The sequence below is a fragment of the Heteronotia binoei genome, chromosome 2 (assembly GCF_032191835.1).
Source record: "Heteronotia binoei isolate CCM8104 ecotype False Entrance Well chromosome 2, APGP_CSIRO_Hbin_v1, whole genome shotgun sequence".
NCBI classification, from domain to species: domain Eukaryota; kingdom Metazoa; phylum Chordata; class Lepidosauria; order Squamata; family Gekkonidae; genus Heteronotia; species Heteronotia binoei.
In genome coordinates, this window is record NC_083224.1 from 91,420,238 (window position 1) to 91,436,734 (window position 16,497).

A 16,497-nucleotide genomic window follows, 5' to 3' on the forward strand; every position below is an offset into this window, starting at 1 on the left:
TTGGAGTTCAATTATGCTTGTCACAGCCTTGATCTTGGCTCCACCCCTAATGTCTCCTGGCTCCACCCCCAAAGTCCCCAGATATTTCTTAAATTGGAATTGGCAACCCTAAGTTCGATTCTGTTGTTATTCAAGTTTGATGTCAGTATTAAGAATTCTATGCCTCCAGGGCTGCTGCCGCTCAGTGGGGGGTGGCGGTTGTATTGAGGGCTCCTCACGAGCAGTCCTCAGTGCAAACAGGGCCGTCTGACTCCACTGGCCTTTCCCGCATTGCAGGAAAGGCCAGTGGGATGGCATTTGCACTGAGGGCTCCTCAAGAGCAGCCTTCAGTGCAAACGGGACCGTCTGGCTCTGCTGGCCTTTCCTGCACTTTCCCGCACTGCAGGAAAGCCCAGGGGGGTGGCGTTTGCACTGAAGGCTCCTCACAAGCAACCCTCAGTGCAAATGGGGCCATCTGGCCCACGGCCCCCCACCAAATTTCTAACCTCGGGGGCCCCTCTACCCAGAATTTTCTGGCTACGGGTCTGTGCTTAAGGGAAGTACCAGCACTAGGTAGAATTTCCCACCTTGTGCAATTTAGATTGCAACCCCTTTCTGTCCTTGTGTAATAATCACTTTTACCAGGTTTGACTTCCTCCCTTTCCTGTAACTTAGGCTAAGCTATGTTTCAACTCAGAGATCTTATCTCTGGCCTCATTACTTCCAGTCTTCACAAAGAAAATCGTCCACCCAGATTTCTGGAGCGACTTCCTCTTCACTTTCAAGATTTCTCTGTTGCCTATTTAAATCATTAGGGATTTTCCAAAATAATTTAGAGTGTTTTGATTGGGCAAAGTTATCCAGTTTTAGTCACATCAATCTTGTGTGTCTTTACTTTTTCACACTCAATAGCCTCCTATAGATTCACCTCTGAGAAATATAACCTGCAATATGATTGTGTGCACAGCAAGTTTTCATTCTTTGATAGTTCCTCTTGAGTTTTGATTTAACCTTCTGATATTCACTATCAAACCATTCCATCTTTCCCACCCTTCTGATAGCTGCAATGTTTCAAAAGGAAGGTTTGAAATGCATCCAATAATTTCGCCAGTAACTCACCTAAGTTTTGCCCTGTTGCATGATTGATAATTTCTCTTTTGATGCTATTTGTGCTTTCCTGATTCATCAGCTTCCTATCATATCAGCAATCCTATCAATTTCCTATCATATTAACAATATAGGGGTTCTGCTTGTTACACCTGCAATATAATGGCCTACCACTTTGATAAGAATTGGAACACACTTTTAATTCAAATGTTATGAGAAGATGATTACTATAAAAGATTTCCATCAAGGTGAATTTAGCTATTCTTGGAAGTAATTAACCTGCTACAAGAATATAGTCTAAAACTGGCTTCTTGGGTGGAGATATACGTAAGTAAAGTTAGCTATCTGATCAGATGACATTAATTCCATTTAAAATTTCCAGATTAAATTTGATGTAACCTGCCCTGAGCCTGCTTGTGTGAAGGGCGGGAAACAAATCTAATAAAATAAATAATACATTTTGCTGTTAAATTCAACAAATAGGTGCCAGCATTGTTGATGCTCCTGTGCATCAAGCCCTCTCCAAACCAAGCTAGGTTTCAGAAAATGTGCATTGTTAGCACCATGTCTTGCATTTATATCACCAAGCCTTGCATAGTCATCACCCATGAGAATAATCTGTGCTATGGGATATCTGATAACCAAATTTTCAACATTTATCAAAACCTAACCAGAATTTTGTAATAAGAACTAAGGCTTTAAAACAATGAACATTAATTATCAAAAAAGTTTTGCCTAATATCTTAACTAAGAGAATTATTACATTATCATTTAAAGAATCTGAATTATTTTTCATATTATTTCATTTATTCAATTTATACCCCATCCTACCCCATATATGGGCTCAGGGTGACTTACATCATAAAACAAATTATTCTAAAGAATGTTTTTTAACGTTTGAATTGTTTTAATGTTTGCCACCTTGGGGACTCTGAGCTGGGTGCAAAAGCAGCATAGAAACATCTTTTAAAGGAAGCAAGTAAAAACTGGAGCTACATGGATCCTCTGGTTTTTTTCAATGAACTCCCCCAAATCCAGTATCAAATTACATTTCAAAGTCAGGACACTGGTCTGAACCTTAAAAAAACATGACTCCAATAATTTGCAGCGCATCAATGGCATAAAAACATGAATCTGAGACATGGTTCCTCATGAATTTTACACTGAAAATTAAACCACCCAAACCACTGTTACATTGTAAAATCATGTTTTATAATCTAGTCAGCACAACACACACACACACACACACAAATAAATATTTATGTTTGAATGTAAATCCTTTCTCACCCAGTTTACAAGGCTGCCCTCCTCTATGTCACACTAAAAGTGGCTTGTGGATTAAAAGTTTCAAAGCTATCTAGTATAACTGGGTTTACCTCAAGTCTTTTGTAAACAAATGATGTGGAAATCATTCAACATTTCTATCAGCTCCTAATCCCCTTGTTTACTATGCCAACTGTGAATATTTCATGACAAAAATTTAATCATATTGTTCTGTAGGGGGATGTGTCGTTGTTCCCATGCAAGTAATCTTATTTGCATCTGGATCGATAACAGCAACATTGGATCCATGAATGGTAGGTTTAGGCAAAATAACATCCCCTTCTGAAGGTGTGGGAATCAATCAATGACAACTTTCCCACATTTGGTTGCTTATGTATTATTAGAGCAGATCCCTCTGTGATCGTGATTAATTATCAGCACAGCTGCTACAGGAACAACTAGTTTGGTACTTTGCTCTTCTTGTATTGCTGTATTTTGTGAGTGATCTCTGAGAACAATCACTTCTTGAGATCCTGAGTTCAGAGCAACTGTGTTATGTTCCACAGATGTAGTAAGATCTATTCATCAGCTGAAACACGAGTAAATATTTTTTTAATGTTTCAAATCTTACAAGCATGCCTTTCTGCTCTGCACCAGGAAGAAGTCTAAAGGAGTCACATAACATTATTGGAGTGAGCTCTCTTAAATGTGCAGTTTTCTGGGCTTTAGCTGGCTTCTAAGAGTGTAATGTTACAGAAAAGTGCCTTCTGACCTTGTGAGTTTAGGCTCAGTCCAGGCTTTCAGATTCCTGAGGTTAACCTGTGGACAGCAGCCCACACTCTTTCACCCTCTTGGAAAAACAGCACAGTGTGCAAAAGGGACATTTCAACTGGAGAAGAAAGCTAATGCTGCCACAGTTCAGGCTCTATTGACTCTTTCCTCACTGCACCAACTGAAATTATCCTCCACTATCGTTAATATAAGGATCGCTATGTTCTTCCTTTGTTAAGAGACCTGTGCATTCTGTTCGGTGTCTGAGACATTTGATCGACTACTGTATTTTTTACAGGATGGCTTCCACTTTTGCTTCTTTTCCCCAGGATGCCACATCTTCCTGCAGCTAGCCATATCTTTTCAAACGTCACACACGTTGTGAGTTTTTTTATAACCCCGGGCAAAAAGTTTGGCTGCCTCTAAGATATTGCTCCCTAGCTCCTTTTTAAATGATAGCTAGAAATTCGGGCCAGCTGATAGATACCGTGCGTGAATTTAAGGCGGGGGGGGGGGTCTCCCTCCGCTTTGCATAGGGAGGCAGAGCCTGCTTTTGTAACAGGGGGTAACAGTTCTCTCCCCCCACCCTCCCCCGAAAAGGAACTTTTGGCTGGTCTCTTCCTTCTCAGAAGTCCAAAAGCACATCGCGGGGCGGGGAGTGAGGAACGACTTTTGAAAGCTAAGGTCTACATTACAGAGTCCCCTACTAATCAGGATTTTCGTCACAGGGAAATCTCTATTGGTTCGTTTTGGCTAAGGATCTTCAAAGAGGCGGAGAGTTTTGAGTGAAGCGCGGAAGAGGGGGGCGGATGACGAGTCCCAGCTGGGCGGTCTCGCAGGTTTCAGAGGGGCCAGGCTTCTTTAAAGGATTCACAAGAGAATCCTCCCCGCCACTGCCTTTTTTTCTGGGCAGCTAAACGCCTCTTCTTCAGCCAGCCAAGCGCGCCGAAGGAATATGGGAATCATTCTGGGCTACTGGGACATCCGTGGGGTAAGGCCTTGCCCTCGGGGGAGTAGGCCGGGTACCAGCTCGGGAGAGCTTTCGCTGCGGCGAGCCTTCTGTGTAAGGCTGAGAATTCACTTTTCTGTAGGAGCTGGGTCGTGGCTCGTTACTCTCATGAGCAAGTATCGACAAATGAAACTTCCTGGTACAAAAACAGGGGAGGACTTGGTCTCTTAACCTTTTAAAGCTGGACCTGGGAAATTTGATCAAGTCCATGAAAACTTGTCGACAAGAGTGTCTTCCACTAGAGGATGGGATTTTGTGGTTTTTCTTTTTCTGATGTGGCTGCAGACAGAGAATAGTAGCAAGAGAGCTTCCACAGGGCAGGTGTCCTTGTCCTAAGGTAGCCCACCTCCAGGTGGAGCCAGGAGCAATCGAGGAATGACAGCTGATTTCCAGATGACAGAGAAAATGGCTGCTTTGCAGGGCATTATACTCTTCTGAGGTCCTTTCGATTACCTTCACTAGGCTCCACCTCCAGATCTGCAGGAATTTCTCAGCCTGGAGCTGGCAACCCTATTAAAGCTGACCAATCTCCTGGAAGTGGTCAGACCCCTGACCCTGGGTTGCCAGAGCTTTTGCACCGGTCAGTACTAGATGACTGTATTGCTATAAAGATAGGTATAGCAGGTTCTCTGAATTTTTTGCTTTCATTGTTTGTTTTTTTAAAACTAAGTCTCTAGCCCCTTTGGTTGCAAAAATGAGCCTTTCCTCTTAGATCTCCCCAAGGGTAGGGGATTAAAATGACCTTTTAAATGAAAGCAGAGAATTCAGAAAGCACACCACACCTATTGTTATAACAGCAATATTTTTTTAAAAAAGGCCCAGGGATGAAGAGGGGAAATGGCTGCCATGCAGACAGGGTCAGGAGAAATGGCTGCCTTGTGAGCAGGGAAATTTGGATTTTCCCACCCACAAAGCAGCTACTCAGGTTTTGAGAAAGATCAGAGAAAAGTCTGGGGAAGGCTCCCAGGAAGTGAACAAAACAGAGTGTTTTTTACCAGCTTCAAAAAATCCTGCTTTCCAAAAAGTATTGAACTCAGGGAAGATAGACCACAGGTGAGTGGTCTACTGCAAAGTTCCCCCATTGTTTTCTGGAACAGATTACAGAAGCCTCCTGGTAGGACTGGAACCCTAGATCATGTGAATTGAACCGGCCATATATCCTACAGGCCATTTTATTGTGTACACCCATTTCTCTTTGTAAACCTCCTTGAGAATACTTGCTTGAGATAGCTTGGTGGAAATACACAGCTTGCTGTTTCAATGGCATTTTGGTGAGGTGGTTGCCACAAGTGATGACAGGGCCCCCTCAGGTGGGACATGTGCCAGGGCTTCTGGCAGGGCCCACTGCCACCAGCTCCTGCCCACACACCTCTCCTGCCTTACCCTCTTGCTTGCAAGCACTCCATCTCCTGGGCTGACCAGAGCTTGCAGTTCCTGCAGATGGTGATCATCACAGTAGTAGCACTCCCTGCTGCACACACCTCTCATATCCATTGAGGAAATGGCATACAGGTGGCTTTGGGAAGGGTGATGAACAGCCAGGAGAAAGATGCACAGACAGATGTGATACATGGGTGGGGGGCAGAAGCAGACAGGCAGATGTGAATGGGGATCTTCAAGGTGGGAATAGGAGGGAGGAGCCCCTGAACATACTCTGTCCAGGGGTCATCAAAACCTGAAACTGGGCCCAAGTGGAACAGCCAATCAAAATGCTGCAGATGGGGGGCGTGGCGTCGCACGCATAGGGAATGGACGCCTGAAAACAGAGCTCCTTACTTACCCCTGCCAAATCCACTTAAGCAAGCGCCCAGCGTTGTTGTTTGTTTTCTTTTTTTTCTTTAATTAGTATGGGAACAGTAGATGGTCAAAAATCCAGATCAAAAAGAAACTCAAGGAACTCTGTTAAAGACTATTTTCCCAAAAAGCCTAAGGCTAAGGCCTCAGGAAAAGCAAGCAGCCCTGCAAGCAAGATGGCGTCGGGAGAAGGGGAAAACACAGCAGCAGACCTAGCTTCATTTCGTTCTGAGGTAATGGAGGCTTTTCAAAAACTGGAAAAAAATATGACTGACAAAATATCTGCCATGATCCAGCCCCTTTCTGCTCAGTTGGAGGGTTTCAAAACGTCCTTAGAGAAGGTGGCAGAGACTGCAGATTCTGCTTTTAACATGGCATGTGCTGTGCAGGAGGACACTCAGTATTTTTATAAAAGAGATGAATGGGCCACTGATAAAATTATTGCACTTGAGAACCAACTGAAAATGGGGAATGTTAAAATTCGCGGGCTCCCCGAGAACTCTGCCTCTCCCTCTGACCTAAAATCTCTTATAGCCTCCTGGCTATCAAAGGCATTGGGTTTTTCTGAATCTGATCTTTGTGCCCTGGAGGCTGCATATAGAATTGGCCCTTTGCGCAGACAGAAAACTTCGTTGCCTAGGGACATTTTAGTCCGTTTCTCTTCTGCCTCAGTTAAATCCAAGCTGCTGCAAAAAGCCCGGGCTATAAATCCACTTCTGCTAGGAGATTACAACATCCAAATTCTACAGGATTTGTCTTCTGAAACCTTGCAAAGGCGGAAAATTTTGAAGCCAATTATTGAAATCCTGAACAGGGAAAACATCAGATATCGATGGGTTGCTTCGTACAAGCTGCAAGTTACTGTACAGGATCGGTCGTTTGTCGCTGGAGGCCTTGACTCAGGCCTAAGTATGCTGAGAGATTTGAATCTTCCTGTTCCCATCGGCCTTATAGAAGCAGTTTCACATGTTCACTCAATAACTTCAGACACTAGATGGCGTCGTGTGCCTATGAACCGTCCTGATCGGCCTGTTTCTCCTAGAAGCTAAACGCTGGAACTGTTGCTATGCAGAAATCTTCCCTTTTTTGTGTGGATTCTTGACGTCCCCCCCCCTTTTTTTTTTTTTTCCTGACATATAAGCTTTGCCTACTGAACTGCTGACTTATAAGCTTTGCCTACGTGTAACTCTGTCACGGCTTAGAAATATGCTGATGATTGTTTCGTGCCTATGAAGCAATGTTTATATACGAAATTGGGGGGTCCCCCCCCTTTTTTTTTGGTTATTTATATCTTTTGAACACAATGTTATGAATGTGAGGGAGTTATTAATTCAAATCAACTCATTAAAGGAAATCTTCTTGGTTGATTGGGTATGCATGATTGGAAGAATGGGGTGACTTGGAATATATGGTTTGAGTAGGAGCTGGAATGGGGAGGCTGGGTGTTGAGTGAGGGAGTGGGAGAGAGGGAGGGAGAGAGAGTGAGTGAGGGGGGGTAGATCAGAGTGAGAAACTTGAATAGTATGATTAGGGTTTTATATCAATATATTTCTTTCTACTATGAGTTAATGAATTGTCAGGACCTTTTCCCTTCCTGTGTGAATTGTTGAATGGAAATGAATCTGTGAGACAGAGGGTGGGTAGGGAATGTATGTGTGTGTCAGTTTGTGCCTTATGCTACTATGAAGGTTTGGAAACTTGTTTCCCTCACCATCATATCTCCCTACATAGGCTTATAAGTGGCTGAAGGATAGTTGGTGGGGAGTGTTTGGGGAGACCAGTATTTAATAGCGTTCATAGTTCTGTTTAAAGTTTCATTGTATTTTTATCATAGTGTCTTAAGTCTTACAATAACTTTGTGATCGAGATCTGATGCTGTTACACATGGTATATTAGTTTGCCTGTAATTATCTTTAATTCACTAACCTGAGTTGGTAAAAGGCACAGGTTTTATTATATGTGGCTTTCTAGGCATTTTAGCCTTGACTCGATCAGCTTTGTTTGGCCTTTCATTATAAACTTTCTATACATTCGGCTCTGTTATTCTGTTTATAAATTTTATTTTTGCTGGGTTGATAATGTTAAATATAAGCATTTTTGGCAGAGAGGGAGAATGGAGAACTTCAGTTTTTTTTAATTAGCTCCATTTGGTAGTTGTTGCTAGTTGTGTGGTGTCTTCAGTAACGAAGACTTCCGCTTCAAATTTATCCTTTTAAGTAAATAGTTGTTGTTTTCCCAAGTTTGGGTTAACAGAGTTGGAGGGTGAGTTAGTGGCTAGTGTCTGTTAATGCTAGACCACTGGTGTTGGTTATGGTTTTTTGTTTGTGTTACGGGCAGCATAACTGTATTGAATTATTATGGATTTAGTTGGAAGTTTTTTAAAGCCTTTGATCTGAAATCTGTCCTCATACCTTTGAAATTTGATCTACAGGATTCGCCTCTAGCTATCCTGGTGGCACCTGGGTTCAAAGCTATGAATTGCAATAATTTTGATAACCTTGGTTATTTCCTCTTTCAATTATGGCAGAGTGCCACTTGAAATTTCTATCTCTAAACTGTAATGGGCTAAATAATTTAATTAAGAAAAAACGGGTTGCCTCTGCCATCTCTCATCAGAAACCAGATATAGTTTTTTTGCAAGAAACTCACCTTAAGGGTAACCAGCCCAAGGTCTTCCAGTCAAAATTTTTTGCTCATCAATTTCAAGCTTACGGGTCCTCCAAAGCAAGAGGTGTGGCCATCTTAATAGGTAAATCAGTCCAATTCACTTTTGAAAATTCCTCAATTGACCCTAGGGGTCGGTATATTTTTATCAATGGGGTCTTTAATGGTAGCCCTTATACTCTGGCATCGGTGTATACTCCAAATGGTGGACAAATTGCATTTATTAAAGATACGTTGTCACAACTTCAAACTTTTCATAAAGGGCCCATTATTTTGGGAGGAGATCTCAACTATGTTGTCAATCCTTCTTTAGATAGATCTCAAAAAAGCCTGCTACCTCTATCTGCCAATAAATGGTCTCAATCAAAAGATTCGAATGGCCAAAATGATTTAGCTCAAATCTTTCAATCCTATAATCTGTCAGACATTTGGAGAAGCAGGCATCCAAAAGAAAGAGACTATACCTTCTTTTCTTCTCGTCATCAAACTTATTCCAGAATAGATTTTCTTTTAGTTTCGGATTCTATTTCTAACCTTTTTTTTAAAGTAGACATTGGCCCAATGATTTGGTCTGATCATGCATGGTTGGAAGGTTATATGTCAGGAATCACTGAAAGATCTTTTTCTTTTAATTGGAGATTGGATAGTAAACTTCTGTCTATGAAATCGGTTACAGATTCCATTGAAAAAGACATTAAAGAATTTTTTCAATTCAATACTGAGTGTGGAGTACCTCAGCATATAGTTTGGGACTCGTTTAAAGCTGTAATTCGTGGCAGATTTTTGGCTATTGCCTCTTCGTATAAAAAAGAAAAAGACAAAATTAGATCAGATTTGGTTGCCAACATTACCAAATTGGAAGAGAAATTTAAAAAATTTGGTAGCAAAAAAACTTATTCAAAACTTCTTATAGAAAGGAAAAAATTAGAATCTTTTGACGTCTCCAAGATTCAAAAACAAATGGCTTATATAAAACAAAAATATTGGTTTCGAACTCCTCAATCCCTTAAACTCCTATCATGGAAGGTTAAAAAGAGAATATCCTCAATGGCTATTTCTTCCATTCGTTCTAAATCCGGTACCTTGAAACATTCCACTAAGGATATTGTAGGAGTTTTTAAAAAATACTATTCATCTCTATATTCCTCCCAGCATCCAGCATCAGACCTTATTTCATCTTTTTTAGACACTCACTCAGTTATTAAGCCTGTTTCTCCTGAGGTTAAATCCCTTTTGGACAAACCTTTTACTGCACTTGAAATACAGGAGACTATCAAGTCTATGAAATCCAATAAATCTCCAGGCCGAGATGGCTTTATACCAGAATTTTATAAATTTTTTAATACTTTGTTGGCTCCCATCTTGGCGGACGCCTGTAATCAGTTTGTACAGTCTGGTTCTTTTCCAGTTACTTGGTCACAGGCAAAAATCATTCTTCTTCCAAAGAAAGACAAAGACTTGCTAGACCCTAGTTCATACAGGCCGATATCGCTCCTTAATTGCGATTACAAGATTTTTACAGCAGCCCTGGTGGCTAGGCTTAATACTTTTATAGGGAACTACATTCATCCTGACCAATCGGGCTTTATCCCACACCGTGAGTTAACGGACAATACTAGAATGGTCCTTGATGTTATTCAATACTGCCGGAAATTTAATATTGAGTCTTCCTTTATCTTGTCTATTGATTTTGAAAAAGCCTTTGATTCCGTTGAAGTTCCTTATCTTACAACCTTACTGCAGAAAATGAATTTTGGCCCGAATTTTCTGAAGATAATCCATTCTTTATATAAGTCGCCTTCTGCTATTCTTTCTATTAATAATTTGGATTCTGAAGAATTTAATCTTTTCAGAGGGACGAGGCAAGGTTGCCCCTTGTCTCCTCTGCTTTTTGCAATCGCAATTGAACCTCTTGCTAATGCTATCCGTAATACCAATATTATTGCTGGTATCCCTATTAGAAAGAAACAAATTAAGGTGTCTTTGTTTGCAGATGACCTAGTGCTTTTTGTTACAAAACCTAAGACTTCTTTACCAGCTGTCTTTGATTTATTATCTGTATTTTCTTCTATATCGGGTCTTCGAGTAAACCCATCTAAAACCATTCTTTATCCCATCACAATTTCAGATGCTCTCCAAGATTCCATCTACTCAAATTATCACTTCAAAAAAATGGATAGATATTGGACATATTTGGGGATCAATATACCTTTAAAATTGGGAGATATTTTTAAAGTCAATCATCATTTATTGATTAAGGACATTCTTACTATGCAAAAGAATAAAAATTCTTCACTCATTCCCTGGAATGAAAAAATTCAGATTATTAAATCTTTTATTTTTCCCAAATTTCTGTTTTTATTTCGAGCCATTCCTATTCTTATTCCTGAGGACTTATTTGTGGGTTGGCGTCGTTCGTTCTTAAGATACATTTGGAACAAGGGCTTATCTAGAATAGGGTATGCAACTCTTATTCGTTCTAAATCCTCAGGTGGTCTGGCTCTTCCGGATCTGCATAAATTTTATGAAGCTGCCATTTTAGGAGGCCTTGTCAGATACCATGATGCTGATTTAAATTCAGGCTGGAAGGTCCTAGAAGATACCTATCTAAATAACAAATCGTTTCAATCTACATTATGGGAATTTCCAAAGAAGAGACCTCCTAATATCTCCTCCAACCTTTTCCTTAAAGCCATTTTTCAGATTTGGGACAAACGCCGCCTCTTTTTAGCCCCTCCTATGTCTCCACTATCTCATTTTATGGATGTTTCTTGGTTTCAACCGGGGGTTTTTTACAAGTCTTTTCCAATTTGGAAAAAATATAATCTTTATAGGTTTGTGGATATTTTGTCCAATGGAAAAGTGCTCGACAAAAAATCTTTAGAAGAGAAAACTGGTGGGACAAAAATCCCATGGTTTGAATACTTGCAAATTAACAACTTGGTGACATCACTCTCAAAGAAATACAATTTCAATCGACCTCTTACTTTCTTTGAATCCTTGCTACAATCTCCTTTTTTAAAGCGGAAGGGACTGATTTCATTTATCTATAAGGGTTTGCTAGACATTGATGCTGTTGATTTGTTATCCTATCAAGAAATTTGGCAAAGGAATAGTTCAATTAATTTTCAGGAGGATGTTTGGCAACAAATCTGGTCATCTCCTTCGTTTGTTTCAAAATCATTGAATATACAATTACAAACTCAAAAAATTTTGTTCCGGTGGTATTTAACACCTCAGAGATTAAGCCATATGGCGATAAATCAATCCTCCAAATGTTGGAAAAATTGTGGAGAGGTGGGCACATTTATACACTGCTGGTGGTCTTGCCCGAGGGTGCAGTCGTTTTGGGCAGTAATTGTGGCAAAAATCAAGGATATCACGGGCTATAGTTTACCCTTAAGATTGGAACTCATTTTGCTTGACTGTTGGAAAGGTATTTCTATTACTTCTCTCAATAAATCCCTGATATCCCTTTTACTAGCTGCTGCTAAAATGGTGTTAGCCCAATTTTGGAAATCTCCCAATATTCCTCCAGTTAAAGCCTGGTATGCTAAAATCTGGGAGGTCTATGCTATGGACAAGATAGCAGATAGTTTATGCAATATAAATAATTCAGAAGGTAACGATTCTCTGATGTACAAGTGGCTTCCATTTCTTAAATTTTCTTTTAGTCCTGTAGATCAGATGCGTACATGTATTCCTGGTAGATATTATGACATTATTAATTTGATGTAATTAACATATGGACAGAGTACTTATTTTTTAATTCAGCTGCCAAGTATGTATGTATGTGTGAATGTATGTATGTGTTGTTTTGTTTGTATTTTGTGTATATATATATATTCTGTTTTCTGCTGGTATGCTATGCTTATACACAAAGAATGATTGCAGATACAGTCATTGATTGCTTTATTTGTATGTTTACTAAATTCAATAAAAAAGTTTTTGGACATTAAAAAAAAAAAAAAAAAAAATGCTGCAGATGTCTTCACTCACTGCTTTGCTATGCTACATGTGATTAGAAACTTTGAAATAAGGGCAGTTTGACAGCTTAATTAATGGGTATTAAATAGAGAGTTAAAAGCGGGAGGGAGAAGCAGCAGAAGTGTTTAGTCTGCTTGCCTTCTAAACTCACATTCCTAATCCAATTCTGAGATTTTACAGGCTTCCCACAGCATTTCCATTATTCCTCTCTGTGCAGGTGCACTGCACCTGCTCCTAGGCTAAATCCCCTGATGGTGGATCTTTACACAAGGCACAAAGTGCTCATTTTGTTGTTAAGGGCTCTTGAGTGAGAAGCTTGGAGGCAAGTGTAAGAAGTCTAGTATCCTGAAAGAAATATAGAGCTGGTGTTGTGAGAATGATCCAGGAAGTCCCTTATTCAAATCACGTCCCTGCCATAAAGGCAAATGTTATGTGTTTCTTCATATATTATTAAAGTGCTTTTAGTCTATTAGCATTAATAGTATTTATAAACTATTTTGGGAAACTGCATTATAAATATTAGTGCGGGGGGGCACTAATTTGCATTAGAACTATGGTGTCAGCCAAGTCAGATGTTACGGCCTCCTTGGCTGTTTTGACACTTGAAAAGGCACAGGGGAGAACAAGATTGTCTGGTCCTCCTGTACCCTCACAGCATTTTTAATGGACAAATTCTTCTCTAAAATGGCATTGGTGACTAGGGGTCAAACCTGTGACTACTGCAATGTCTGGTTTGGTCCAGAGAAAAGGTGCTTTGAGGGTGTGTTCACACTACACAAAATAATGAGTTTTGCAACTGGATTGACACAGTAAAAATCCAGTTGCAAAATGCATTATTTAGTGTAGTGTGAAGGCATCCTAAGTTTTCTTATTGAGGAATAAACCCTGGGTAGAACAAAAATACATGCATAATCTGGGTATCTGTTTGGTGTAGTGGTTAAGTGTGTGGATTCTTATCTGGGAGAACCAGGTTTGATTCTCCACTCCTCCACATGCAACTGGGGAATGACCTTGGGTCAGTCATAACTCTCTCAGAGCTGTTCTGTTCAAAAGCAGCTCTTGGAGAGCTCTCAGCCCTCACCTACCTCACAGGCAACGTTCACTCTAAGCTACAGAGTCTTGTGAGCAAAAATTTTATTTTGTGAGCTACTGGCATTAGCCAGTAGTTGTGAGCTACTGCATAAATTAGTGTGCTCTGGGGTCATCCTTCCCGAGCTAAGACAGAAATGTGTGAACTGGAGACTAAAAATCTGTGAGCTGCTTACACTAACTCAGTTTAGAGGAAACACTGCTCACAGGGTGTTTGTTGTGGGGAGGGGAAAGGAGATTGTAAGCCACTCTGACACTCTTTCGAGTAGTGAAGGGCAGGGTATAAATTTAGTCACCTTCTCCTCCTCCATTATCTGAGTTTAAAGCCCATCAGGGCAAAATATATGTTAAAATATATTTACAACATGAGCATAATACACTTTGTCCCTCCTCTCTCCAGTCCCCTTTGCTGTATTTCTCATTCCTTCAATTCATACTTCACTTTTTAGCAAATAAAACACTAACCTAAGTGGTAACAAGAAATAGTTTTATGATGATATATTTTCAGATATGCAGAGTAGTTCTTTTTAAGTAGTGCAAAGCAGTGTATCTTCTGTACAAATGCTCCTATTTGAAGTACCACCCTTATCTCTCTCCCTTTGTTGTTTTTTTTTTAAGTTCTTCTTTGAAGGGTGGACTGTCCCTTGTGCCAGCTGTGGGCTGCTTTTAAACAAGAACATCCAGCATATTTCTCCTGCAGCAAGGAGCCTCAAATCCCAATTATACCTATAATGTTTTTATAACACCACCAGCCCAAGGTGGAGGGGAGGACCTTGGAAAAAAAAGATAATGAATTTGAGCCATCACCAAGAGAGGCTTCCCACATCCTTCTTCCAAAGCCATGAGAGCACAGTTTGGTGTAGAATACCCCCTGTGAGCATATATTAATGGACATATTTCTCCCTCAGTCTCCATATGTATTCTGTCCTTAGCTGTTGTGTTGCAAGTCTTGGCTAGACCTGGTGTAATGTGCTGTTGGTTCTGCCACTAATGTTCTTCCACTGCCTCTTCCTCTACCCCTGCCTGCAGCTTTGCCATGCAATCCGATTGCTGTTGGAACACACAGGAACCTCCTATGAGGACAAGCAGTATGGTTGTGGAGAAGGTAAGGAATCTTACCTGTGGAGTGTAGTTTTGCCATCTCAACCTTTTAAAGGTAAGAAAGCACTAGCTGAACTTCTGCCCTTTTGTGATACAATGGGGAAGAAATGAGAGTTGCCAAGGCCCCTCTGGTCACTGGCAGGGCATGGGAGGTAGAGTTGCCAACTTGCCAGACCTAGAATGGGAAACTCTTGGAGATTTGTGGATGGAGCCTGAGGAGGACAAGGACTCAGTGGGGTATAATGCCATACCGTTCACCCTCCAGAGCATCCATTTTCTCTGTGGAACTGATCTCTCAGGAGATAAGCTGTAATTCTGGGGGATCCCTTGGTGCCACATGGAGGCTGGCATCCCTAGAAGAAGCTGAGGTATGAACCAGGAAGCCTTGTGTCTAAGACTGGTCTTTGCCTTGTATTTTCAAGAAAGCTGTAGGTTAGCTAAGTTCCCTTGACTCAGCCCTTAGATGCATTATGGGAATAATAATGCTAGTTTGCCATTACAAGACTGTTGTATGCTAAAAGCTCTGAACATTCTTCATAGTTCTATAAACAATTATTTTAACAATTTCTGTCTTCATTTTCTGCCATCAACCTCTCAAATAGTGGTATCAATTAGAACAATATGCTCCTTAAAGGATAAAAAGTGGTGAAAGAGCCATATTCATGGTGGAGGCTATTAGTTAATACTTCAAAACTGTATTGCTGTGTTAAGATATATTCCTGATATTTTGAGTTTGTAGTCAGCAGAACTCTTGTACTTAAGAGTGGTGGAAAATGCCACTGTAACTGGGGGAAAATTATTTTCTAGGGTGCAATTATAAATGTGAATAACTCCTTAAGAATGAGCCTAAGGCAGGGGTTCCCAACATTTTTGAGCCTGTGGATACCTTTGGGATTCTGACAGAAGTTGGTGGGTGCAACACAAAATGGCTGCCACTGGAGGAAGAGTAAGCCCCAAAAAGGTCACTGCAGGAGGCAGCCCCACCACACAGAGGAAGCCCAAGTGCAGAGGACAAGAGAAGTAAAACAAAAAAATAACTGGGAATGAAGAGTGTGTGAAAGAATAAACTAATATTGCAGTAGCAGCTGCTGCTGACACAATGTTTTTTTTTAAATCTGCATCCACAATAAGAAGCCCTATTGGGTAGGATTTTTCCCTGACTGCATCCACTTTTTTTAAAAAAGTGGGTGGTATGATGTCCATGGGCACCAGGTTGGGGGCCCTTGTCTTAAGGTACAGGGGAAGTTGGATGAGAAGGGGCAAGTAAGCCTCTGCAGATACAGAAGTGGGTGTGGAATGTGGATTTATATTGACTATGCAAATCTATACTTACAGCTCCTGATTTTGACAGAAGTGCATGGACAGATGTGAAGGAAAATCTGGGCTTGGACTTTCCAAATGTATGTTATCATAACTGCAGTATCTCAACACCACTGTTTCTATTGGTTGATGGGAGGGATCATTTGCTACTGCTCACTTTGGGATGGATGAGGGTAACTGGGGAAGGACCCCATACTCTTGAAAAGGCATTTATGAGCATATCCAATTGTGCTCAGCCTCAAAAAGAAATTGCCACCCCCCAAAAGAGGACCATGTGTGAGTGGAATGTAAAGCTGATGCAGCAATGAGCATGGCAACCTCAGTGCTCACTTCTAGATGGAGGGCAGGCTGGGAGAGCTGCTAGGGAACGAGAACCTTCAGGGGCATAGGTAGTGGGAGAAAGTGCTGCCAAG

At 40.8% G+C, this 16,497-nt stretch overlaps 1 protein-coding gene across 5 annotated transcripts in view; it reads left to right on the plus strand.

Moving 5' to 3' along the window:
- Window positions 1–3,896: 3,896 nt before the first annotated feature.
- LOC132566504 (glutathione S-transferase Mu 1-like) overlaps window positions 3,897–16,497 on the plus strand; it is a 52,174-nt gene continuing 39,573 nt past the window's right edge. Inside the window, exons 1-3 of one of the 5 annotated variants that reach the window (XM_060231610.1) lie at window positions 3,897–4,111; window positions 14,693–14,768; window positions 16,100–16,164. In XM_060231610.1, coding sequence (XP_060087593.1) covers window positions 4,076–4,111; window positions 14,693–14,768; window positions 16,100–16,164 — 177 coding nt within the window. In that variant the 5' untranslated portion in view covers window positions 3,897–4,075. Of the gene's footprint in view, window positions 4,112–14,692; window positions 14,820–16,099; window positions 16,165–16,497 lie in introns of all 5 variants that reach the window. The other 4 variants (XM_060231606.1, XM_060231607.1, XM_060231605.1 and 1 more) reach the window with 4 other exon arrangements.